The 27392-nt window shown below is 37.3% G+C and overlaps 1 protein-coding gene across 1 annotated transcript in view; it reads left to right on the top strand.

The window, feature by feature from the left end:
- The first annotated feature begins 209 nt into the window (after nucleotides 1-209).
- psmf1 (proteasome inhibitor subunit 1) overlaps nucleotides 210-27392 on the top strand; it is a 53154-nt gene continuing 25971 nt past the window's right edge. Inside the window, exons 1-4 of the mRNA XM_039734823.1 lie at nucleotides 210-560; nucleotides 16576-16725; nucleotides 17028-17110; nucleotides 17699-17875. Of these exons, the coding sequence (XP_039590757.1) occupies nucleotides 432-560; nucleotides 16576-16725; nucleotides 17028-17110; nucleotides 17699-17875 (539 nt within the window). The 5' untranslated portion in view covers nucleotides 210-431. The remainder of the gene's footprint in view (nucleotides 561-16575; nucleotides 16726-17027; nucleotides 17111-17698; nucleotides 17876-27392) is intronic.

The following is a 27392-nucleotide window of genomic DNA, read 5'->3' on the forward strand; positions in this document are numbered from 1 at the left end:
TAATTATTTTCGAAATGTGATTTCTAGCGGGCGGAGTCAGCCCGCCCCAATATGATGCCATGGAGATAGCTGCAGACAATGCGACTGTGCCTAGCACTCAAAATGTTCCGACTTATTATCACGGACCATAGGCGTGCGACTTTGTTTCCACTCCGGCTTCTTTAGAACAGCACATTTCCTTTCAGAGTGTGTACTTCCTGTCTGTACATATACTAACTAATGCGCAGTGTCTTATTATTCTAAAGTAACTGGACCTACTCGTAAACACTAGGTTCATTAGGTTTAGGAGGTACAAGTCTCTATAGGTACTAATTTACTGAAGCTCCGGCCCTTTTTGGTCGTATGTTTGTTTCCGTTCAACCCTTTTTTTCTGTCACACTGGACGGATGCGCTTTCGGTTTTGCTTCTGTTGAGTCACTCGGGTAGTAGTAATGGCAGGTCTGGAAGTTCTTTACCGAGCCACTCTCGGCGATATCGCAACCTCTCAAGATGCTCTGGTGTGTTTCGTGCATTGGGAACTGGTGCGAGCCGGCTACGGGTGCCTGGGGGCCGGAGATGAGGTGAGACAGGGCATCATAAAAGCGCTTGAGTTGTTAAAAGTAAAGGAAAATAAATGTAGACTCAAGAGCTGGAGGGGCAAAAGCAATTTCATAAGGAGTTGCAAATAATTTTAAGGACAAAAGAGTTCCGTCATACAAACATTTTGCTAACTAAATTCAGTTGAGAATTGAAAACTTAAGGAAAGTCATCTGTATTGGTCAGAAAGGTATATTAAAACGTGATGTACCGGTTTTGTATCCTCAACAGACCACAGATATTTTTTAAAATCTTAAGCATGTTACCAGCATTTTGCTTTGTTTTGAGTATACGCAGTCATGCAATTTAATTTCTTTTCATAATTTTCAACTTCGAGCGTTTAGTGATTGATGATTTTTTACCTTTTTAGTATTTGTATAGAGGAATATCTCGGACAATAATAAATACACAAATAATAGTACCGTGAACTGCACCAATACATAAATCGATAACAACATGAAATGTGAGTATAAATAATTCAGTGCTTCACGAAATATATTGGTTTTGCTTATTTCTTTACACATGTATTTGATCATTTAATTTATTTCAGTGACACAATTCGCAACATGAAATCCTGAAACTGCTACTTTTCACTCGTTAAATTGGTGAGTGTGGGCTCTATCGCGTCCTGTGTTTTGATTGGTGAACCTTAAGTATCGCGGACGTAAACGTAGCCAATGAGTGGCACATTTACAACAGCCACTTCAGGTGCAAATTCTTATGGTTCTGGTTTTTTAATCTTAAAGTGGCAAACGTCGCATATTAATTTCGGGAAACCTTTTCTTGTACAGTACTCGTATCCGACGCGCACGGTCACAGCTGTGAGCATGCGCATGAGGCACTGGCTCAAGAAGTCAGGGTCTAGTATCTCGGCAGCCCAGAGCTTCCAACCCGGAGTTCCAAGTAGGTGGAGATAACTTAATTGAAAGTATTTGACATTCGTTAACCCTCCCACAACCCTGATCTTGACCATAGTGTAACCAGGCAAAACTCTAGAGCAGTGATTCCCAAAATCCATCCTGGGGGGACTCCCTGTGGCTGCAGGTTTTTGTTCCAACCAGATTCACAATTGGTGATAATAATCAATAACAACAACTGATCTCATTTAATTAGCTGGTCTTTTTTACTCTTCACTTATTCTGTATTCAGAAAAACTGTGATTTTTACCTTCATAAGACATTTAGAAATATTTCTATTTTTTTCTAAAGCTATAAATGCTTAACTCTCTTTTGTGTTCTTATTTTCCTCTTTTCCTGTGTAGTTTGCTCCCTTTGTTTAATCCTAATAGTGACAATTAACAACCATCACAGCTGACATTCAGGATGATGAAAGCAGCATCAAGTTCATTGACATACTCACTAACTAGTAAATAATTAAATGACCTGGAAAAGCAGAATGAAAATTTGGTTGAAAATACTGTTAACAACTTAAAAAAAACCCACCACAACATAGAAAATAGCACTGGCTGTCTCAGAGTTATAGAAGATGTGAAGGATGTCACTTCCCAAAATTAAAGTAGATAGATACTTTATTAATCCCAAGGGGAAATTCACATACTCCAGCAGCATCATACTGATAAGTAGCACTGTCTCCTAAGAAAAGAAAGCCTGCTCAATCCTTTCCTATATAGTTAATCTGTGTTCTGAGACCAGTCCAGCCTGTCATTGATGTGGACCACCAAGTACTTGTAGGAATGAACTACCTCTACATTCACTCCCTGAATTGTGACTGGACATAGAGACTCTCTGGCGTGGCAAAAGACAATAGCTAGCTCCTTGGTTTTGCTAATCTTACATTGCAGATAATTCTTCCTTCACTAAGAAACAAAGTTCTCCACATTTTAATAAAAAAAAAAATTACCAAACTTAGCTTGTAATTTCTACATTGACTCCAAAACACAGAAACTGGGAAATAATGACTCGCTTAATTAGGTTAGGAGTCCAATGAAAAACTGAAGTTGGTTGGAACAAAAATCTGCAGCCACAGTGGATCCCCAGGACTGAGTTTGGGAATCACTGCTCTAGAGATCTGCAGCTACTCTATAGGGTGGTCCAGATCTAATTATGCAATTTTCATTATGCTATAACTTATTAAGTTTATTACATAGAAAATCACCTGAAAAATCCTGGACCGTCGAGAAGTGTGCGAACTGACGAACATGCGCCGAACTGGAATCGTCCCCGCATAAATTAAAGTCATCCAGACGATCTGGACCACCCTGTATTGGTGCCCATTGGAGTTAACTCCCTTCCACCTACTTGGCACTCACTCTAAGGTGGAGGCTGCAGAGATAATATTTTTTTTTTTAAGTTGTGGAAATGGCATACAGTATGTTTGTATACAGTGGTGTGAAAAACTATTTGCCCCCTTCCTGATTTCTTATTCTTTTGCATGTTTGTCACACAAAATGTTTCTGATCATCAAACACATTTAACCATTAGTCATATATAACACAAACACAAAATGCAGTTTTTAAATGATGGTTTTTATTATGTAGGGAGAAAAAAAAATCCAAACCTACATGGCCTTGTGTGAAAAAGTAATTGCCCCCTTGTTAAAAAATAGTTTTTCACACCACTGTACATGATGATCTGCTGTTAAAGCCTTTAATGGGAGAAGCTGAAAGAGGAAGAAGAAAGAGTTTGCATTATGTTCAGTCTGCGGATAATTCACTGATTGAAAAACAGTATATGCTAGAGCCTACCGAATGTAAAAGTTTTCATTACAGGGCTTATTTCATGATGCATGGTTGTGTCAATATAGTAAATAAATGAAAAAGTAATTAAAGAAACAAGAAATATATTTTGTGACTCATTTAATTAGTTATACTCTCATGTTATTATTTATTGTCGAATTTCCCTGTTCTTTTGTTTGTTTGCATATATATTATTATATATAATTAAGTCTGAGATAGTCCTCTATGCATCTGTGGCACCTACATTTTATATAGCTAATGCTGGACGATCAGATAATCAGGTCACATCCAGTGCCAAGTGTACCTCTTATGTCAAACAGTGTACCCTACTACTGATGCTCATTTCTGAAAAAGAAAGGTGTCTCAATATATGGATATTCAATGTTGAATTAAGTTTTTATGTTTTATTTTTGAGTTTGTTTCTTCTTACACTTAACATTAGAAATTTCAACTTAATATTTAGAAATTTTGTATTTTTAGCTTAATGTTCGTTTTGTATTTATGGCTTTTTAAGTTTTGACTTTTATATGGATATTGGCAGAGTATGAATATTGTAAATTAAGTTTGTTTATAAAGTGCCTTTTGCAGATAAGAAGTCACAAAGTGCAAAGATTTACTGTCATTACTGTGGAAACCTGCGGTTTCAGGTTTCCTTTCTAGCAAGCTGTTTGTCCATGCTTTAAATCCACTTCTTCACTTTCAGGGTTGTAAGGATCCTATGCCAGAAGCGTTGGATGCATCATTCCAATCAGTTTTTCTTTTCATTGGACTCCTCCCTCCCTTAACAAAAGTAGTGTTTAGCAGATGAGTCGACTTGATTTAATTTTTAAGTGTCACAAAAACCCTGGTGCTTAATTTTCCAAATCTGCCCTTCATTTTTTTCTTTTCATTTCTCAAAACTTTAATTTCTTGTTTGAAATCAAACTTTTAAACTCCTTGTAAGACTTCTTACTTACCCTGTGTACAAATCCAGAATTAGAGTATTAACTAGATTTATAGTGTAACTGTTACAACAGGTTACATTCACCAGTGTACCGTTCAAATGTCTAACATATGAGCTTTCGCTATGTTCATAACAGTTTTGGGGATATACTAATTAACATTGGTTTGGCTTCCAAAACTAGACAAATTACACACATTTAGAATTTGCATATTTGTATATTGCAAAAACATATGTTGTTAACAGACAGAATTGTAGTGCTTTATGCATCAGAACACAAAATAATATATTGGCATTAACAAATGGAGCAGCTCATTTCATTGCCATTGTAGAAAAGGCAAATAGCAACTTTGTCAAAAACTTGGATCGATTTTTAACTTGCTGTTAGCACTGCCTATGTGCATAGTTGTCTATGAGAAACAGTAGGTGCGTATGAGGTTTCTCTCCATCCCTGAACTGTATAAACTGATTAGAAAATGGAGGGATGCTTAAACAGAAATTTGTAGATATTCTTGATGGAATCAGAGAATGAATACAAAACCTCTGTTCCTTTTTATGGATAGTGTAGGATACGATATTTGAAAGAAATTCATCTTGCCGTCATTTTGTCTCCTACAACTACAAGTCAAAACATTTCAACTCCGAACAAAGGCCATAATGAGATAAAAGTGTCAGTAATGAAACCCTGTATATGTGTGTTTTAGAATAATTAATTAATTAATTAGTTTTTTTAGCAGTAGTAAGCACAGTTTCCACAGTTGCGTGGACTCCCTGCCTAATGAACCAATCTTGTTATTTCCCAGTATTTATGTCTTGAGGTCAATGTAGAAATAATTAAACTAAGCTTGGTATTTGTTTTGTATTAGAATGTTCCAAGCATTTGTGTATATAACTCGGGAATCTTTTTTTTTTTTTTACTTACTTTACTTTCAGCATTCAGTGTTGTGAAACCAGTAAAAAAAAAAAAAAAACTTACTGTGGCATAAAGGTGACAGGACTGAGTCTGAGAACCACTGCTATAGTAAAGAAATGTACCCTATTTTAGCGGTTAAAGTGACTTGAATTCCAGTCATGCAACCATCAAAAATGGTCAGACCACTGTACAGTCAATATATGTAAATAAATACAGTAAAACCTAAAATTCTACCAAGATTAAAGTATTACCATTTGATTAAATTCTATCAATTAAAGAACATTATTTGACTGATTTACTTACACTGGATTAGCAGGCATTACTTTTAATAAAATATAAAACAATTTTAAAAAGTGTTCTTTTATTTATAGATCCATTTATTAAAATATTGCAAAGTGTTTAGATTTATTATTTTTTTACTTTGTGAATATGAGAGAAAACTAAATGATATTGATCAGAATTTTACATGGACTGTACATTTTTTTGAATTCTATACATTTTTACTGAATTTCTGTATTTTAAGCCAGCATCATTGAAAGTCTATGGAAAAACATCAGTTATTCATGAAATATTCTTACACATTGACACTATTAATTAATATTGGCAGATGAAATACTGTATACACATAAATATACATGCATTTATTTGTACTAATTAGTCATTCCTAATTTTGAGGTGTAATTATAAATATGTATTATGCAGTACTTGTTTCTTACCAATCTTGTACTTTATGATACACAAAGAAATAATAACACAGTGCCTACCCTTTTGTTTCTTTTGCAACAATCTGTCGACTATTTTATCAAAACATGTCTTTACAGAGCATTCAATCACTAGAGCTGTTGAACTAAATAAATAGTTTTGAGTTATAGTAGAAGGTAAGTAGCTTTTGACTCTTTACTGTAACTGTGCTCCACAACCATTTGCAAGAGGCATTTTAAAATGGCAATAGTCTGTCCTGTGCATGTTTAGGTCATCACTACTACAAGTTTCAGATGCAGATTTTGTTTCTGTGTATGCTTTTGTCACATCACTCATCAGATGCTCACAGTTGAAAAGCAGAAAAAAAAACACCTATTTTCTCTATGCATTGTTGTCTTTCTCTCTTTTGTTTCGTTTTTCATTTTCTAATGGATACTGACGTTTCATGTTACACTTTCTTTAAAACGAATTAAGAAATTTTCTAAACGGTATACAATACAGCAAATAACCAAGTCCACTGGCAGAACAAGAACTTTGTATTCCTGAATCTGCACTGGCTGATAAAGGTTTTCACAATCGGAAATAACTATGTATCGATCCATTCATCTTTATTATTGTGTTAAAACACTACTTTTGTTTATGGTAGTGTGACATGTCATTATTTTCACATTTGTTTCTTTTAGGTCATCAGCAGATTCCGTTTTAACAGTTCACTAGCTGTGATATGCAGTGCTGCACAAATTAACATGATCGGACATTAAAGATGCATTTTAATGACTGGCCTAAATGTAATTTGACTAAACTATATATGGGAATAATCAATATATAAAACAAATATTAAAAGAAGGGCAGCATGGTGGCGCAGTCCTGTGTTGGCTGGGATTGACTCCAATAGATCCCCGTGACCCTATAGTTAGGATATAGCGGGTTGGATAATGGATGGATGGATAATTTATATTTTAAGGTGGCACATTGGTGCAGTGGATAGCACTGCTGTCTTGCAGTTAGGAGACCTGAGTTCGCTTCCTGGGTCCCCCCTGTGTGGAGTTTGCATGTTCTCCCCGTGTCTGCGTGGGTTTCCACAGGGTGCTCTGGTTTCCTCCCACAGTCCAAAGACATGCAGGTTAGGTGTATTGGTGATTCTAAATTGTCCCTCATGTGTGCTTGGTGTGTGTGTGTGCCCTGCAGTGGGCTGGCACCCTGCCCGGGGTTTGTTTCCTGCCTTGTGCCCTGTGTTGGCTGGGATTAGCTCCAGTAGACCCCCGTGACCCTGTGTTAGGATGTAGCATGATGGGTATTATATATAGATGGATGGATATTAAAAGAAGGTTTTTTTGTTAAAAAAAAAAACCCCGTTGCCAAGGGCCTTATGTAACATGTTTTGAATACAGATGACGCAAGCTGCCTGCTGCCTTGAGCTTGATATCCCTGCCATAGAATGACAGTGAATACCCCATTTTAGATTTCTTTAGAAATTTATTTTAAAAAATAAATCAGCAAATTGAAATATACATTTGACCCGGGTATTCACACCCAGTTCTCAGTATTTAGTTGAAACCCCTTTGGCAGCGATTACAGCCTGGAGTCTTCTTGGGTCTGACGTGACAAGCTTTGCACTCATGGAGGGTTTTGAGGATTTTCTCTGCGGATCCATTAAAATGAAGCTCTACCAGGCTGGATGGACACAGTCAATGGTTAGCTATTTACAGGGCTCTCTAGAGATATTTGATTGGGATCAAGTCTGGGCTCTGGCAGGACCATTGAAAAACATTCACAGAGTTGACCCCCTAAGGCAGTTCTGTGTCATTGTTCTGTTGTAAGGTGAACATTCGGCCTAGTTGAGGTCTAGAGCACTGTGGAGCAGGTTTTCATGAATGATGTTTCAGTGCTTTGCTCTGTTTAGCTACCTCTCAACCCTGTCTAGTCACCCAGTCCCTCTCTCTTTAAAACAACCCTACAGGATAACGCCACCAGCACCATGTTTCACCTTTGGAATGGTATTATGGAGGTGAGCAATGCCAAGTTTCCTTCAGACATGATGCTAGAATTGAGGCCAAGCAGTTCAACCTTGGTTATATCAGACCAGAGGATTTTGTTTTTCATAGCCTTGAGAGTCCCTTGGGTGCCTTTTTGAAAACCAGACATCAAGTATCATCTGGCTACTTTATTATAAAACCCAGATTATTGGAGCTTTGTAGTTGTGGTTGTCCTTCTGGAAACTTTTCTAATTTCCACAGATTCTCTGGTGGACTGCCAGAGTGACCATCCAGTTGTTGATCACCTCTCTTACTGAGGCCCTACTCCTCAGATTGCACAATTTTGCCAGATGGTCAACTCAAAGTTGTGTCTATTCCAAACGTATGCCGTTTAAGAATTATGGAGGTCACTGTGCTGTTGGGAGCCTTCACTGCAAATGTTTTTTTGTAGCTTTCCCCAGATCTGTGACTTAACACAGTCTTGTCTCCAAGATCTTCAGTCGGTTCCTTCCACCTCATGGCTTGGTTTTTGCTCTGATACACATAGTAAGTTGTTGGATCTTCTATAGACACGTGTGCTGATTTTCCTCATTATGCCCAGTCAATTTATCTGACTACAGGTGGATTCCAAACAAGGTGTACAAACATCTCTGTGATGATCAGTAGAATAGGATGCACGTGAGTCAAATTTCAATTTCATAGCAGAGTGTGAATACTTCTGTGTGATATTTGAGGTTTTTATTCTTAATAAATTTGCAAACACCCTACAATCCTCTTTTTACTTTGTCATTCTGAGGTCTAGAATGTTACTTGATGAGGGGAAAAATCATTTAAATTATATTAGCATAAGGCTCCAACATAACGAAATGTGAAAAAAGTGAAAGAGTGTGAATATATTCTAAAGTCACTGTAGATGTCCTTTATTAATCCTTGAAGAGAAAGTCGCTTGCACTAGCAGCACCATTGAACATAAAGTGCCCACAGAAAAATGTAAAACAAAAGTGATAAATCCAGAACTATACATTCAGTATATCCAGTGTCAGTCTAATTTACAGTGCTCCAGAAAATATTGTCACTTTGATAAAGTGTCTATTTTAACTTTCTAGAATGAGGAAAGGTATAATGGGAAAGGTTACACAAAAATGAAGTCCAGTAGTGTCTCTTAGCATGCTGCAGTGGAATGAACTTGTGGCTAAAGGTGCTTTAGGACCACACACCATAGAAAAGATGGGCAGCGTGTCTCATGTGAGCCTCAAATTTTATCAACCTTCTACTCCTGTTTGCTGCTATGGATTCTAGTGAGTCCAGAGTCAGTCCTATAATTCAGCCTTCTGGTAAGTTTATGTAGGTGTCTTGATAATCTCCTAGCTGGTTTTATTTGCCAGACCATTAACACAGAACAGTGCACTGGAAAAATATATCATTTTAATTATTTTATAATAAAATTATTTAAGTTTAAATAGTCACATTTAGCCAAAGCCTGTTTCTGCAGCATCAGACTCAAATAAGGGATAACCTGTAAGTGAGGCCTGCCAATCCCAGTACACACACACTAATGTCAAACTCGACCTACTATAAATGGCTAACTATTCTTCCATTAACTTTGTTAAAATTTTAAACAGAATAAGTTTGTCAACTGTAGGATTTATTTTAAATTTGTATTGGAAAATGTAATTGCATTGCTGCTTTGTAGCACTGTGATGATGCGGGTCGGCCCCGCGCTACCTGTTACCTTCTGGGAGCCTCTTGAACTCGCTACCATCGTTAAAGTACCAGAGGATGAACGAACAGATGAGGACACAACACACAAAGCAAGGGATTGGTGTGAAAGTGGTCAAGTGCTTTTATTAAAACCAAACAACAAAACAATGTTCAATAAGTGCAGTGTTCAAAATGTTCAATAAATAATCCATAAAAGCAATGTGAATATTAAAAACAAATAATTAATTAAAATCAGAGGTAAAAACCAAAGACGATCCACAGAACGTAGAGCCCCGAATACTGCTCTTTTAAACCTGGCTGCTCCTCCCCTTATTAAGTTCTGAACTTGCAGGTGGAGGAGACCTCGACTGACAAGTGCAGTCAACCTTCATATCCTAGCTCTGTTCCCTGCTGCCCTTCCATCAGCGTCTACGGGGCAACCTGTCAAGCCATACATGCCCATTCGGGAGAGACGCAGTCAATTGGGCTGCTCCTTCTCCCTGGCAATTCCTCAGCAGGATCACCCTTTCTTCAGCTTTAGACTCTTACAGCCATGAAGCTCATGACTGACCACCTGCCTCTTGCTCTCTGCATCACAAGTGCTCACACTCTTGCTCTCTCTCTCTCTTTGCATCTCTGTCTTCTCTCGCTGCTCTTTCTTTCTCCCTGGCTATTTTTCCATCTCTTTGTGATTCTTTTTTGACCCCTTCTTACTGTGCTGACTCCCTTTTTATCTGCTTCCATGAGCACAGTGCATCATTCGCAAACTGCGGAAAGCCAGTGAAGCAATTGAGACAGACCGCACCCTCAGATGTGTCTCGCCATAACTACTCCACTAACCCCCTGCAGCTGCTTGAGCATGCACTCCCATGGAGATCGAGCTGGCCATTCAATTGTTTATTTATTAAAAATCAGCCATGTTTTTCTGAGCCACAGACTCACAATACCACAAGCACATCATACATCCTACATGTAAGAATACTAAATTCTTAACAGTGTACTGTAATGACTTAGAGGTCGCTTACTTGGGATTTTAAAAGAGTACTCAAATGTGTTTCTTTTGGGTCTAGTGAATCTAAATCTTCCACCTGATGACAAACAATTGAAACTTTGAAAACCTTAAGATTTGTACTATTTTATAGAACTAAGTTGACATTCTGCCATGCGATGGGCTGGCGCCCCACCCGGGGTTTGTTTCCTGCCTTGCACCCTTTGTTGGCTGGATTGGCTCCAGCAGACCCCTGAAATTAGGATATAGCAGGTTGGATGATGGATGGATGGATGGAAGTTGACATTCTTTCTGATGTGTTTGATACAGTTTAGTGAGAAGACAGCTACAGACCAATCATTCCAAGACAGTTTACTACTTTTGAAAGTGTTAGCGAGAACATTTTTTTTTTGTATCTTATTGTAATGGTTTGTGTCCAGCAATGAAAACTAACTCCTTGCATGTGATGACTTTTCCGGTAATTTTCACCCGTAGTATTCACTTACATAATCTTAGGAGAGTCGGAGGTGATGCATTCCAAAAATGTAGTTGTGCAATATGACGTGCCCTGCTTCTCACTACAACCAATATCAAACGGGTTTGATTGGGCTTTAGTAATAGGTGTAGGCTGTGATTTTGAGCTGACAACCATTGAATTCTCATCTGGTAGTACAATTCATATATTGAATTGACGAGGAATGAGAAATGCAGGTATTTTGGTCCTAACAAACAAAAGAGAATCTTGTCTAATGTTGCTAATTTTATGTACCACAACATAATGGAAAGAAGATCGCCACTGAACTTGCCGTAGTTGTTAAACATTGGTATAACATCAGCTCCATCAGGCAGCATGTTATTGGCTGTCACACAAAGGAGGTTCAACATTTAGATCAATGGTCAGCCTGCTAAAATAGATTGTTCATAATATCTGTAGTGCTCTACCATCACTGTAGTTTCCACTTTAACTGTTCTAAGAGGGGGAATGTAGGGAACATCGAAAATCATGGGTGATTTCTCTGGTTTTAGACATATTTAACTTTTTTATTATTTAAAATATATTACCAATAGGTCCATGATTGTCCGCTTTATTATTTAAAAAAGTAACATGGCAGCAGTTATTTAAAAAAAATGAACATATGTTTGAACACTGTGGCAGTCATTTACAGTATATCCAACATAAATAGAAGAGAAGGCAAAAAGTAGACTTAAGGGAATGCAACACACTGAATGACGGGAGCTCAGAAAAGAAGCCATCCACATGCAATCTCTGTACAGTCGGTTAAAAAAATCCAGTATTGTGCCAACCAAATTAGAATCCAAATAGAAATTATCTATTAACTTTGCAAGTAAACTTTGAAGTTGGATAGTATTAAAAGCAGATGAAAATCAATAAATAGCAGTCTGGCATGGGTTTAGGAACTTTCCAAGTACTCATACAGCTGATGCTGAAGTACAGCTGTGGTGTCCTCCACCCATCTGTTTTGTTTGCTAATTGGTAAAGGTCCAGATAGGCTTGATTTTTGTTTACCAGCTCTCTCTTTTGACCTTTGCAAAGAAAATTATGATGGAAGGCACAAAGGAAAGCAGTCTGAAGTCACTAAAGGCATTTGGATTTGCATTTTAGCCAGTTGGTGCCACATTGGTCTGTTGTCAGGCCCTTGTAAATCCAGAGACAACTGAAATATGTAATTGAATATCGGGCAGTTTTTCAGCCTCAGATGGAAACAGGCATCCACATATTCTATTTGTTGCAGAGCTTTTTTGATATTAATTTGTTGGAGAACCTTTTTGTGACATTATTTTCATTTAAGAATGGCTGCCTCCACCATTTAGTCCATCAGGCTTGTTTAGCTAATAGCTAAGCTGTCAAAAATCTGTTTTTAAAATCTGTTGTAATCCACAGTTTGTTGTTCGGTTATAACTTGATGGATATGACCAGGTGAAGGATATGGGGCGACTCTCAGTTGGTCTCAGTGCTGTTTCCTGCTTTGCATCCAGCACTTCCAACCCTTAATTGGTTCAGTTGGGTTTGAGAATATTATAGTGACTTTGCAGAATGAGATATATCTGTTTATGGTGTCTGTCAGTTTATTCATTTCTGCACAGTGCAATTAAAAGAGTCTTGCAGGCACTTAACTTATGCCTCATTCCAGATTTTGATTTATTTAATTACCAGTTTTTCTCTAATTTTCATATATGATAACAACATGGACATACTTATGAGCAGGTGAACCTAGGCACACATACATAGCAATAGTTGACCTCTCAGTTGTGAAGAATAGGACAAGTGACATACTGAGAAATATTTGGTAGACTTGTCTTCAGCGAGTACTGGTTAAAATCCGAAAATAAATGTTAGCGAGTCAGGATGTAGTGATTTAAGTTTTGGTATTACTCTGGAGATAATGTCACTGTTTCACTTGCCGGTGCTCTTGAATAAATGGACACAACTGCAATTAGCTACCTATCAATTGTTTTGCAATAAGATGCAGAATAGATTCCTTAAGTGAAAACTTAGATGATTTTGGAGACAATTTCCGAAATGTATAATGTTTTGCTAAATCACCAAAGCAGCACATTTCACAATTCATTATCACATCCAGTACAAGGATGCCATCTGTGAGGTCAGGCTGCAGCAACCTTCCATATTGGGAGAACTAGCAAAGATTACCTGTAATGACTGACTGTCAACAATCAGTGTAGAAGATGGCTGAGACTTATGGCAGCTAATCATTTATCCTGAGGCAGAGTACCACAGTCATTGTTAAAATTTGTATTAAAAACATTTTATCATGAAGATGCAAGAGCTGAAAATCTATCTAGCCTTGACCAATATGCTCAAACTCACAAATGACAGCTGAGAGTTATATCACATTGTGCCTCTACATAGAGGAAAACTTAAAGATAAAATCCTTGATGCGACACGGACACAAGATTCACATGCCAGACATATACTTGACAGCCTTGCCGAGAAGCTAACAAATACTATGTAGACATGGAGATGGGCAGATAAAATGTTTGCAATATTTGTGATAACACTCAAAATATTATAGATGCTAATTCACCCACACCCATGAATCATGTTTCCATAGGATGTTTTGCTCATACACTGCAAAAACAATCAATGATGGTTGGAATATATATTTTCCCTGTTGTGAAAAGCTACCTGACCATACCTTTCTTGGGTTACTGGTCTGACAATGGACAGGCATTTCATTTAACTGTCACTATGTTCCTATGCCTAATCCATAATGCTTTTTGCTTTGTGTCTTCCTCCACCTTAACTTCTTATGTATGGGGGAGGAATGAAAGTTTTAGGGTCTCCTGATAACAAAAACATTGATATCTTGATGACGTGTGTGCATCTGTCTGTGTGCCACAGTTTCTTGAGGACGGTTTAGAGCTAAAACACATGGACATAAAAATACCAAACTGGAAACTTAAACCCGTTATGAGATGTCACTGTATTGAGCCAAATCATGCAAGATAAAGAGGCACTCTAGAGGAACCCTAAAATACCATAATTCTGCAATTAATTATGAATTCTTCTCATCAATTGCTATTGTAATGATCTATTTTATGATCAGAAAGATCAGCATCAGAGGGGTAAATAATTACTGAAATGTTATAGAATAATTTGGGTAACTTGGTTCCTGGGGCGCTAAGCCTACTGACGCGCACGTCCAAATTTTTTAGTAATGAAAAGAGACATTGGTTCATTTTCACTTAAAATTAAAACAAAATTGTTTTACACACAAATAATGGATAAGTTAAACATTTTCTTGGAAATTTATCTGTGCATTGTGCCTGATGGCATGGTGATTAGCACTTCTGCTCAAGGCATCCGGGGTCTTGAGTTCAAATACCACTCCTGGCTGTTGTCCTTGTGCAGTTTACATTTCTCTCACTCTCTGTATAGATTTTCCTCCCAAATTTCCAAAGACACGACAATTAGGTTACTGTAAACTAACCCTCTAGGAGGTGGTATGAATGTATGTGAGAGTGGGCTTGCAGTGTAATAGCATCCCATCCAGGGCTGTCTCCTGCCTTGTGATGAGTGCTGCAGGAATAGGGGTTGATTGTTGATTTTAATTTTGACATGTGATTAAAATTTGAATTCCCTAGTTACCAGTTAACCTAACAGCTCATCTTGGGGATTTCTGATGATACCCACGCCAACACAGGACGAACATGCAAACTTCAATTAGGCAGTCTTCTGCCACTGTCACTGAAATTGTGAGACAATAGTGGTATCTGCTGCATTAGTTAAAATAAAATGCAGCTTTCAAAAAATGATTAGAGGTAGCTTTGGGATAGATCTATTGTTTTGTTCTTTCTGTGTTTTCCTAAGAAATAAATTACACAGTAGTAGACAATTATATAAATTATTGTTTTGTTCAGATAGCCATTGCTGTTTGTCTAATGTGGACTATTATGTTCAATGTGAAAATTAACATGCAAAAGATAATTATATACTTAGACAGCAGTGTCAGCTCCCAGTACTAATCCAGTGGTCATGTTGTGAAGGTGAATGTTAGAAATGTGAGAGATCTGTAACCCCTAGCAACACATTATGTGTTTCCATTCATGCTGATTGAGCATGACTCACTCTCAAGGATGGCAAAACATTCTTCTGTACAATTAATTTCTGCCAGAATATTTTAGGGGAAAATATATCTGCAGTCTTAACATCATCTAGCCCCCTCCCATAACTCCGGTACTTTTGACAGCTTACAATCTGTGATTGTCACTGGCACACGCATGCCCACTGTGCACTGCTTACTTCTTCCTGCTTCACTCTAGATGTGGTGTCTCTGCCTGCTGTTCATTAGGCTACTAATGCACTGTATGTTCCAAAAAAAACAAATCGTGCCAGAAAACATATGCAAAAGTACACACTGGGTTATTTAAAAGGTTTAAAGAAACATACTCAATGTTTAGTCCTTAATTAATCTAGCGTGGAATGGAAGGCAGATTTTTATTGTTTGGCTGTGTTTTGTTAATTTAATAGTGTACCGAGGTATCTAACTGAAATCTAACTGGAGACTTTGAATGGGACAGTTCTAAACACATTGATGATGTTAAGTTGAAATGAGAGTAGGTTAAAAAAAAAAAGAAAATTAAATACAGTAATGAATACAAGCTTGGAACCAATAAAGCATCCACACTAGTGATACACAGCCTTAATAACAAGATACACATGAAATTTCTATTCCTAGTTCCATCCTTGTGATATTTCTTAGTGCGATTTTGTTTTTTATTTCATTCATTTAGTTATAGATACAGAACATGGGCTAAAGATTAACGCATTTTAAAACTACTGCAAGTCTTTATAAACATGTCAGATTGTGAATTTGTAAATTAAACCCAGATTTCCCTTGATATATAGACACTGAATTAATAATGATTTCAGTGGTGAAATTTTTTTTATCAAACTTAATATTAAAATCTGCCTGAATTTTATTATGGTGATAGTGAAAATGCAGAAGAAAAAAGAGAAATATCTTAGAAGATTATCAAAGAGGCAGCCGTAGCTGCTTTGAAGCGCACAGCGCAGAGGTTTCTATAAGTGCTTATATCGATCCAGATGTCATTATGCTAAAATTTGGAAAACATCATATCTGCTGTACTGTTTAGGGAGTAAAAAAGAACAAAAAAACCTGCAAAAGCGATAGGTTTAGGTGGTGCTTCTGCCCTCTCCTTGCAAAGTACAAGTTAGCTGTCTTATGTTATTCACAGATGCATTTAATTTGTTACTGTTCATGTCTGTGGAACCTGCATACTTTTAAGGAAATCACAAATCCTGAATGGCCCACATTCATTGGCACTCTTTTGTGAAACAGGATGGTATTCCATGTCTGCCACCCACAGGCCTATCCCAGGCACTTAAACAGTTTGATTCCCATATCAAGTCAGTGGCAGTGCCCTTGAATATCCTGATAGGCAGGGCAACTGTGTGAGGATGGTATTTTTTAGTGCTGAGTTTGCCATAATTGTTTCTTGAATGATGAGCTTGTAAACAAGTGGTTTTGTTTACTGTTTCTGGCATTTTTAGTATTCTTTTTTTCTTCTTTTTTTCTTCAGCCGGGCACCAATGAGAAAAAATCTGAAATGCTGCCAGCTGATTGGAATAAAAGCAGAGAGCTGTACACTTTGCGCTATCAATCAAATGATGAGACCAATGTACTCCTGAAAGCAATTCTAGTGGACTCAACTCTTATTTTCAACATGATGGTGAGCCATTGCTGTGAGATGTGCTTTATTACAGTGTGCCAGTTTATGCTTGTCAGTATTATCCTCACAAATAACTAATAAATATAGCTCATGCTAACTGAAATGCTTTCTTGTTTGCATTTAGCTAACCTCTCTTTGCAATGACGCATTCAGATTTGTTAACGTTCTGTAGAGGATAGCAGAATGAAATTTAAAACAGTTCAAGTGGAAATATAAAAGTTATGATGAACTATCTTGGAGTTGTAGACTTCCTCGGCTTACTTCGTATTTTTGTACACTGATGATGTATTTTTGTTTTTCAGAATTTCAAAACAAACCAAGTGTCTGATTTGATTGTAAATCTGACTGAGCATGTGGATGATGACCACCTTCAGGATTTTGGCAGGTTCGGCAGGACCAAACTTCCTTTTTTGTTTTGTTGATACTAGGATGTATATTTATTAAATTATGTATTTATTTATTTATTTGAATCGTTGCCCACTTCTTACACAAAAACATTCAACAGTACAGCAGCAAATGTCTAACTAGATATGCAATCCAGTTCAGTTCTCAGGAGGCTGGAATTCAGCCTGACAGCATCAGGCACAAGTAAAAAGCCAACCTGGATTATTAAAGTATCAGTTGAAATAAAGTCCATTTCATGGTCAGGTTGCATGGGCATCAATGAGTGCAATACCATTAGCTCTGTATGATTATTAGTTGAAGTAAAAAATAAAAGTAAAGAATATGTAGTTTTTGAAATGAAGATTTGTTATTGTTAATTTTTCTGTTTACTATATGCATTAATGTGCGATGCAGCCTTATTTGTGCACAAAATATGATGCCAGTTTCACCATTTTTAGTTTCTTGAAAACCTAATGAATCCGACTGTTTGTGCTGTGTGAACAGACTTAAATAGAAATTGTATAAATATATACAGTAAGTACATTATTTCACAGATTGCTGTGCTCTTAATGCAAGTTTTGCTTTTCAGGGTTTTCAAGGACCCAGATAGCCTAAGGCAAATGATAAAATCATCATTCGTGTCACCTCCAGTACAGACAGGGAACTCTAAAAAAAACAAGCCAGAGAAATCTGCAAATGTGCTCTATGAGGCAGACCCACTTCGTATTCCTGACCGAAATCCTCGCTCTGATCGTCACCCAGCTTGGTAAGTGTGTGGAATCTGTATTTGTTTGTTTTTTTTGTTTTTTTTTACATTTAGAATAGATAACAGTTGAACATGGTTTTTAATACTTCACATATGTTCACTTTTGCAAACTTCTTTTTTTGTAAAATTCAGAATGAAATCTGAAAATGAAAAATAACTGTATTGGTTATATCTTTTATAAAGCTTCTACAGAACAAAGTGGACCACTCTTATGTATGCCCTACACGTAAACTGCATGCAGAGGTTCAAGGCAAGAGTAGGCACTCCCAGAATGGTAGCAACATTTTCACAAGTTTATTTTTATCTTCGCTCGCCAACCCCCCTACCTGCGCTACACGCCAGCAAGTTCGCGTCTGTACCGCTCGCTTGTGAATTTCACTTTCACCAAACAACAGAATTTTTAATTCTCGCGGATAGGCCTCTTCATTGGGAAGAAACACTGCTTTTCCCTGATGGCAACACGAATTAGACCAGGGGTGCCCAATACGTCGATCACAATCGACCGGTAGATTGGAAAGGTAGTGCAAGTTAGTCTATCATATATCCTCCCTATGCCATTTGCCACTTGATTGACATACAGGGCGGCCAGTCTGAGATCTCTTTTCTTCTAACACACTAACGCACCATAAAACGTGAGCTAATGCAAAACTCCGGTTATCTGAGTGATCTAGTTAGCCTTCCAATTTATATCAACTAAAGAAGGGATTTAAAAAAAAAATGTGTTGGTTATGGGCTGGATGTGGAATTGGAAGAGGATTTTTTTCTCTCACAATGTCACAATCGGCGCGCTTTGTCTGATCTGTCAATCTATCATTGCTATTCCAAAGAATGAAAATGTGGAAAGGCACTTTCGAACTGTTCATAAAAACTGCGAAACTGACTTCCTTCCGAAAAGCGATCTGAGAAAGAAAAAAAAGAGGGAACTAAAATCTCTGTTAATCGGACGGCCGTCATTTTTCACTCGGCTGCATTCAAAAGCAAAGTCAGACACACTGAAGTATTGTTCCGGGTGAGTCACTCTATCATTAAGGATAAGAAGTCCTTCCAAGATGGAGAGATGATAAAAGATGCCTTCATTGAGGCAGATGGCTAGGGAGAAATTCCTGCTGAGATTTCAAAACCCCTGACCAGAGAAAAAGGAGTTTCTCCTTGTCATTAAACATGCAGAATACAAGCAACTTAATAACGATCAATGGCTGCTAGACTTGGCATTTTTTTTACGATCTGACCAACATGTTGAATGAGCTTAATTTACAGCTGCAAGGAAAAGAGAAAACCATTGTCAATATGATTAGCTCAGTTAACGCTTTCAAACGAAAAATGCAACATCTGTCCTCAAAGTTGCAGCGCTTTGATTTGGGGAACATCCAAACCTCGCGTCAGAGCTGGAGACGCAATGAAAGGCGTGTGTGCCACTTGACAGCATACCCTACACAGAGCAGATTGAAAGTGGTCTGTCAGACTTTATCTAATGGAAAAAAAGTAACAATTTGAGTGTTGCCCAATGTAGTGGAGTAAGAGTAGCGTTTCTTCTTCACAAATGTTCTCAAGTAAAAGTAAAAAGTATGGTGCAGTAAAACTACTCTTAGAAGTACAATGTTTTTAAAACGTTATTCAAGCAAATGTAACGGAGTAAGTGTAACTTGTTACTAACCACTTCTATATATAATAGCGTTTTTAATGTAGGTAGATCATTTTGACCTGGTCCTTTTAAAAGTAGCTCACAAGCCGAAAAAGTGTGGGCACCCCTGAATTAGATGATCTACAAGTCTCTGACTTAAAGTTTAAAGCCAAACAATATCTACATACTTCTGTCATATCATCTATGTCCGTATATTCAATCTCTTTATGCATTTACCTTTTTGCCAATTTTGCATTGAATTTTGATTTCGTGTTTGGAATTACATCGTGACAATGCAACCTGTGAGTGAATATTGTCTCTTTCTCTCTACACGAACTGTGTCTGACAATAGCATTCATACAAATGAGAAATGATTGAACCGTGTGCGTGGTTGTAAATGTTTTACATGTGGGCAGGACTTTTCCAAATTTGTTTGCATAAAGTCTTGTTTTGCGGGGCTTGAAATTTTCTCTTGCAGGATTTCACTTTCACCAAACAACAAAACTTTTAATTCTTGTGGATACGCCTCTTCATTGGGAAGAAACACTACTTTTCCCTGATGAGAACATGAATTAGATAATCTACAAGTCTCCGACATAAAGTTTAAATCCGAACAATATATTTGATCTCTTTTTGCTGTTCTGTTTATTCCACTGAGTAATAATTTCCATTTGCTTGTGCTAATGCGATCTTTACTATAATTTTTTTGAGACTTTCGAGTTTTCGTACTTCCATTATCTCTAACCTGCTCTTCATGTGTATTGTGCCAACGTTTTTGAATTATTTACAATGTTCTACTTTATCATCTACTCTTTGTCTTTTATTTCTGGCCCCAGGTGTGGCTAAATCGCTTGGCTCAAAGTCTCATCTCGTGGGATGTGAAAGTGTCTCTCTGAGAAAATCATGTCTCGTCTCTCTTCCCAAGATTTTTTTATTATAATAGAGAGATTTGTTTAGCCATCCATTATGTTCTTTGGACTTAGTGACCAAAGCATTTTGATATGTTTCCAGAACGATACCAAAAACCCAAATTAGTATACAGTTAATAAGGGTAATTCCACCTGAGTCCATATGAACATGTAGACATTAAGGCAAACAATTAAACTTTTAAAGTGTACAGTATGTTTGTAAGTTACTTAAGTTACAAATGTTAGGTTTAAGCTCTGTGCAAACTGCAGAACACACCTTCAAAGAAATATTTAATGGATAGTAAGCTCACTTGAAATACTGTATATATGGATTGTAAACGTAAACATAACTAATGTATGCTAAACCCTCCAAAATGGCTGGGCGACCAAGAAAATAAATGTTTTGATGCTACCATTTACAATGGAAGCTGGTGCTTGTGGGTAATTATACAGTACATATACCTCCATGTGTACTTGGGCTAGATTGTCGACCAAATTGGTAATGCCAACAGAGCATCTTCAGAGTCATAGCCATAATCACTAAGCATTTGGAGATTGCAGAGTTGAAATAAATTTCTTTGGAAGCATTCACATGCAAAAACTGAATAGTATTTTTAGGTTGCTAATTGCAAAAAAGTTTAGCTACAGCTCAAACACACCATGGCGCTGTTTGACTTCTTGCAACCTATCAGTCTCTACATATTTTCATACACTGTCTTCATATCTCATCCACATGTTTTTTAAGTCAACCAGGTCCAAAATTCAACTACATACTGTAAGTCTATTCTTCCAGATTCACAGGACCCCTCTGTAAGAAGAAATGACTTCAGCTTTCTGTCATGAATTCACTTTCCCTAAATTCCCACTGGTGCCTCTACTATTCTGGTTAATGCATTTTATTGCATGTATTTATTACATGTTTGAGAATTGTGAAGACCTGAATTACATAATTATGTATTTTTTTTATGCTCAAAGCAAGAGAGTTTAATTTTCCTTAGATTAACAGAGCAAAAATTCTGTTTAACCCTGGGATGCATTTTGGTGCATTGTTTGTATCCCTGATAAGGACTGTTTGGTCCCTGTACAACCAGTTTCAGAGCTTGGTCCGCAATGCCGGCCTTAAGTCGAGCATGTTTGCAGTGAGAATTGCACTCCGCCAGGGTTGCCTTTTGTCACCGATTCTGTTCATAACTTTTATGGACAGAATTTCTAGGTGCAGCCAGGGTGTTAAGGGGGTCCGGTTTGGTGGACTCAGGATTGGGTCACTACTTTTTGCAGATGATGTTGTCCTGTTTGCTTCATCAGGCCGTGATCTTCAGCTCTCTCTGAATCGGTTCGCAGCTGAGTGTGAAGTGGCTGGGATGGGAAACGGCACCTCCAAATCTGAGACCATGGTCCTCAGCCGGAAAAGGGTGGAGTGCCCTCTCAGGGTTGGGAGAGAGATCCTGCCCCAAGTGGAGGAGTTCAAGTATCTTGGGGTCTTGTTCACGAGTGAGGGAAGAATGAAGCGTGAGATCGACAGGCGGATCGGTGCGGTGTCCGCAGTGATGCGGGCTCTGCATCGGTCTGTCGTGGTGAAAAAGGAGCTGAGCCGTAAGACAAAGCTCTCAATTTACCAGTCGATCTATGTTCCTACCCTTACCTATGGTCATGATCTATGGGTAGTGACCGAAAGAACGGGATCGCGAATACAAGTGCCTGAAACAAGTTTCCTCTGCAGGGTGTCTGGGCTTTCCCTTAAAGATAAGGTGAGAGGCTCTGTCATCCGGGAGGAGCTCAGAGTAGAGCCGCTGCTCCTCTGCATCGAGAGGAGTCAGATGAGGTGGCTCGGGCATCTGATCAGAATGCCTCCTGGACGCCTCCCTGGTGAGGTGTTCCGGGCACATCCAACCGGGAGGAGGCCCCGGGGAAGACCCAGGACACGCTGGAGGGACTATAGCTCCCAGCTGGCCTGGGAACGCCTCGGGATTCCCCCAGAAGAGCTGGAAGAAGTGGCCGGGGAGAGGGAGTTCTGGGCATCTCTGCTCAAGTTGCTACCCCCGCGACCTGACCTCGGATAAGCAGAAGAGGATGGATGGATGGATGGATGTTTGTATCCTGATAACCTGAATTGCACACAGATACACATTAGCTATTATGTATTTTGAGTATAACAGCCTCGGATTTTATGTAGTAGGTATTAATATGTAACAATAATGTTTCGTTGGCCTTCTTAATTGTATCTTGTAATTGTGCATTGAGGAAGAGAATGCTGCTCTATTGTAAATATCTAAATTCTTTTAAAAATTTGCTTATTGTAGATCAATATCATCCTTCTTTTATCCGTAATTAACTTTTTAACTTTAGATACATACAACTTTGTTTGTTCCCAGGGGTAATTTTGCCTTTTTTACAGAAGCTCAATAAATAAATAAATGTAATAGTTACTTTAAATAAACAAATACATAAATATGTAAATGGTAACTAGTAAATAAGTTCAGAGAAAAAAAAAGAAAACCAGTGAGAAATGCAGAGTTTCTGTAAAAAAACTGCTGTTTTACTTTATGTTTTTAATTTTTTTCCAATTCCCAAATATTGTATATATCTTTCCGACTTATTTCTACCTTTCTAGTGTTAGCAGTGCCATGATGTTTGGTGTAATTTGCAAATTTCACTAATTTTTCACATTACCTGAATAAATCCGCACACAATCACACACTCAGTTTTTATTTGAGAATTAAAGGAGAGCATATTTGACTGCATTTGGCCTACCTGGATGAGGCACAATATTCACAGCAATTTGTACGGCAGCAGTTAGTCTAACATTCATGTCTTACAATTTCAGAGAAAAACCCAAACAGACATGGGGATAACATGTTATTTCCACAAAGACAGTGCTTAGGTTTAGATTTAAACTTAAGAATCTTCAGTGTTGAGACAGCAGTGCTGACAGCTGTGCCACCACTCCACCTATTATCCGTGTCTTTAATATAAATTTACTATACCTGCAGGCTACAACACATCCCTTAGGAACTACACTGATGACCTCACCCCATATGGACCATTCTCTGTTTATCGGGTAGTCTTTGTTACTTTCCAATTAATGAGCAGACAATCCAATTTTCCTATGTACCCTCAATGTCAGTAGCTTTTAGATTCTGGACTAATCGACAGTATTAAAGGCTTTTTGAAAGTCCATGTAAACTATGATGTCCTGGTCTAATCCCTTGATGGCTGTCATTACGAATATTGTTTTCATACAAATGGTCTCTTTCTAACTGCATAGGCAAGTCTTATTGGTGTATAATTTCTGGACCTGTTTTATCACCCATGGGGTCTGGCCTCGCATTGGTAATTATCGGTTCTTGTCCAGTATGAAATTATTACTAGGATATTTTTACTAATGATTTTTAAATAGTACTCTCCTCTCAGGAACACTAGAAAAATCTCTTCAGATCCTGATGAATTGCTGCTGCAGCTTTTATTCTTAACAGATTAGACAATGCCATCTGTGTTTCTTCAGTTACTTCTCATTTATTTTATTTTTTTTGCATTATTGAGACTACAAAAATGTGTCCGGCTTGTGTGAGTGCTTTTATAATTGAACATTTTCTTTGGACAGGACATAGCTTCATCATTTTTCTCCACTAGGTGTTTGTTTTACAGATTAGGTATAGTATTATTAAAGCATGATTCTTGATTCTTTCCATCATAACTCTTACCGTACCTACCAAAAACTGAATTTTATCACTCCAATTTTTGTTTGTAATGCCCTAACTAAAAAATTATGGCAAAAAGTATTTACATAAGAACATTATTTTAATCTTAAAGATCATTGTCATCTTGAAGATCAAGTGCCACATTTATGATTTGCCATCACTGTTTTTGAATTTCTCTTATTTATCATTATATGGTGGTTTAAAAAATGTGATTGTGCCTTGCCATCCATTTGTTTTCTGTAACTGTTTGCTTGCCCTTATTTTCATGGTATCTAAGGTTTATTTAGAGCAAATTTTTGTTTCAGTTGCATTTTTCCTTGTTCACAGTGGATATTCAAATACAAATGGGAAATATCCCTTTATTGATTTCATTAAATATGAATGATCTACTGCAGAACATTCTATAGGACATATCATACAGACAGTTTTCAAAATATCGGAAAATTATTTATTTATTTATTTCCAGCCTCTACATCATAGCCCAGAAGAATATATAATTAACTATGTGCTCATAGTATGTCAAATCATCAGAACATTAAAATAATTTAATGCACACAGTTAACTGGTACTTATTTTATATTTTAATATTAAACCGTTCTTTTTTTTTTTACTGATCAGTAAAATTGTACCAGTCTTTTTAAACATCAGTGCCGTATTCATGTGATTGAAAAGAATTTTTCACAGATTATTTGCTTTTTCATTACTTGAGCCTCATGAGCCGCTCTTTGTTTTATTGTTTATGATCATCAGTTTTCTCAGCTGATTTAATAGCCTTTCACAGCAGCATCAAACACACGGCAGAAAACATCCCTGGATGGGATTCCAGTACACTTTGCAGAGCACTCTCATTCATAGAGGGGTCATTTTAGACTGATTAATGTAACATTCGATTCTTAGGAATGTGGGGAGAAAACAGGGGTGTAGATTATAAAGCCCACATGACCATAGACTGAATGTGCAAACGTTACACCGCCAAAGACTGCACAAGGGTTGTCATCCATTTTCCTGGGGCTATGAGGCAGCATTTCTAATAATAATAAGCTAACAAAAAAGTGTGGCCCACTTCAGAAATAATTCTGAACTTTGCAGTACACCTAAACTGCCACAGGAGGGCCCTTATCACATGTACAGTGGAAAGCTGCCTGATTTTAAATGCAGTGTAATTCATTGCTTTTAGATTGCTCACAGCAATATCTGCTTTCACTCTCTATAATTAGACATTTCACCTAAAACAAATGCCACTCAGAGGTGTACATCTAACTTTACATTGCATCCTAGTTTCCCTTATATTTTGTCTGAAGCAATTGCTATGTTTTAGTTTTCCCAGATTTAGGAAAACTGAACTGAGATTCCACCATTGCAATAGCTTTGGTTACATTTCACTAACTGATAATCGGATTGGTGTGGGTGGGTGTAGTTTAATAATTGAACGTTTTCATCCTATAGTCATAAATTTATACATCTCTTTTTTATGTGATAATTTCTTTTTCTAAAAAAGTAAGCAATTTTAACAGTGAAAGTATAACAATAATGTCATGTCAGAATAAGTCCTTGATAAGTCCCTGCTGGAGCACAAGAAGGTAAATGTCTCCAATAATAACAAGGGAGAGGATTTTTTGCGTACAAGTGAAAATTAAAGCAGAACCTTATTCTTAATTATCAAAGTTGATCTTTTCTGTAAATGGACACTAGCAGAAGAAGAGTAGTTATTGATTCTTGCAGCTGATGCCTCCAGCAGTGTTATATTTAGAAAAGAAAAACACCAATGTTGAAATAATAGATGGTTGGGGAGCTACATCTAGTGGCAATTATGAGTTTAGCTGCTGTAAAGCGCAGGAAGAAGACTTTATTTTAGAAAGGAGAGATATGTCTGTGACTGTTCTTCTTAGCACTCCTTATCTGTTGATCAGATTCCCTCCCTCAGTAATCTCCATCATGATATAGCTCTTCGAACTGATTTATTTCTCTGGTGTCTATTCCCACCCTCTGATATGAAATTGAATTGCATGATTATAAACTCAATTTATTTAAATTAGCAGCTGAATTTAAATCTTGTTTAAGACTTTGCATTAATTAGCAGTTATTCCTATCAAGAGAAATCAGTTTGAATATTAACCCTGTGATTAATGCAAAAAGTCTAATTTGATTTTCCAAATTAAAGCAACATGCATTCAGAGAGACAAAAATCGCAACCTGCCGTACAACCAAAGCTCAATGTAGCTCAAACAATAAAGGCTGAAGTCTTATGCATCAGCTGTGTTTGAAATGCTTGAGGTCATATTGTGTTTCCTGACAGGATTGTTTCTTGGCCATCTGAGGATTCTAATATGAATGCAGATGAGCTAATATTTTCAGTTGGGCCTCCTCTGTAGTGATGTACACCTCTTCTTTTTGTCAGGTCCGTCAGCTGCTTAAATGAGCCTAAGTAAATATCATTCTGATGAAAAATTGCTGAACAGAGAAAATAAATGAGTAATTCAGTTCCAGTTAATAAATATCAGGGACTGTCTATAAAGCAAAGTGCTACACCAAGTTGTATTTATTTATTTTTCTTTCCATACCCTCCACACCTCATTACCGGTGCAATTATTTTACAGCAATGACACTGAAAGTGAAAAGACTGATTCACAGTGTTTTCTTTTGTTTTGTGTTGGGTTACTTCACATTACTGCTTAATATTTTGTTTTTCTGTACTTGGTTCAAAGCTAGTGCATCTCCGTTTTCTTTAAAGATTATTTATTTCTTCCTCCAAGTTAATGTTCAAATTTATTGTCATGTGCTCATAGTACAATGAAGTTCTCACTTGCCTGTTACCCACAGGTTAATGATGGTAGTGCAGTAAGTACCAACAACAGAGAACAAATTAAAGACCGCCATATTAAATGCAACATCAGATCATATATTCAAGAAATGCTTGTGGAGTTGTCAGTAGTAACGACTGCATATGACTCTTGCATAAAAACTGTCCTTGATGCTAGCAATGCAAGTCAAAGGTCCTGTGCCATTTATGAGAAAGGGAAAAGTGAGAAAAACAACATTGTAGAAGGGATGAGGTCTTTAATAATACTGTCTGCTTTTGTAAAGATAGGCCGTGTTATGTTTGTCCTGACAGAAGGACAATCTGTGATTGTCACAATCTGATAAATGTACCAATGATATTGATGATTAAATGATTAAGTTTATATGCCCATTAGGTTGTGATTGCCACTAAAGGACTGCTTATGCGTTCAGTTTAACAAAGTCATAACTGGGCAGGGCTGGGCCTTTTAACTCCATAGCACTTGCACAGA

Source organism: Polypterus senegalus, chromosome 14, assembly GCF_016835505.1.
Source record: "Polypterus senegalus isolate Bchr_013 chromosome 14, ASM1683550v1, whole genome shotgun sequence".
In the NCBI taxonomy this organism is placed as follows: Eukaryota; Metazoa; Chordata; class Cladistia; order Polypteriformes; family Polypteridae; genus Polypterus; species Polypterus senegalus.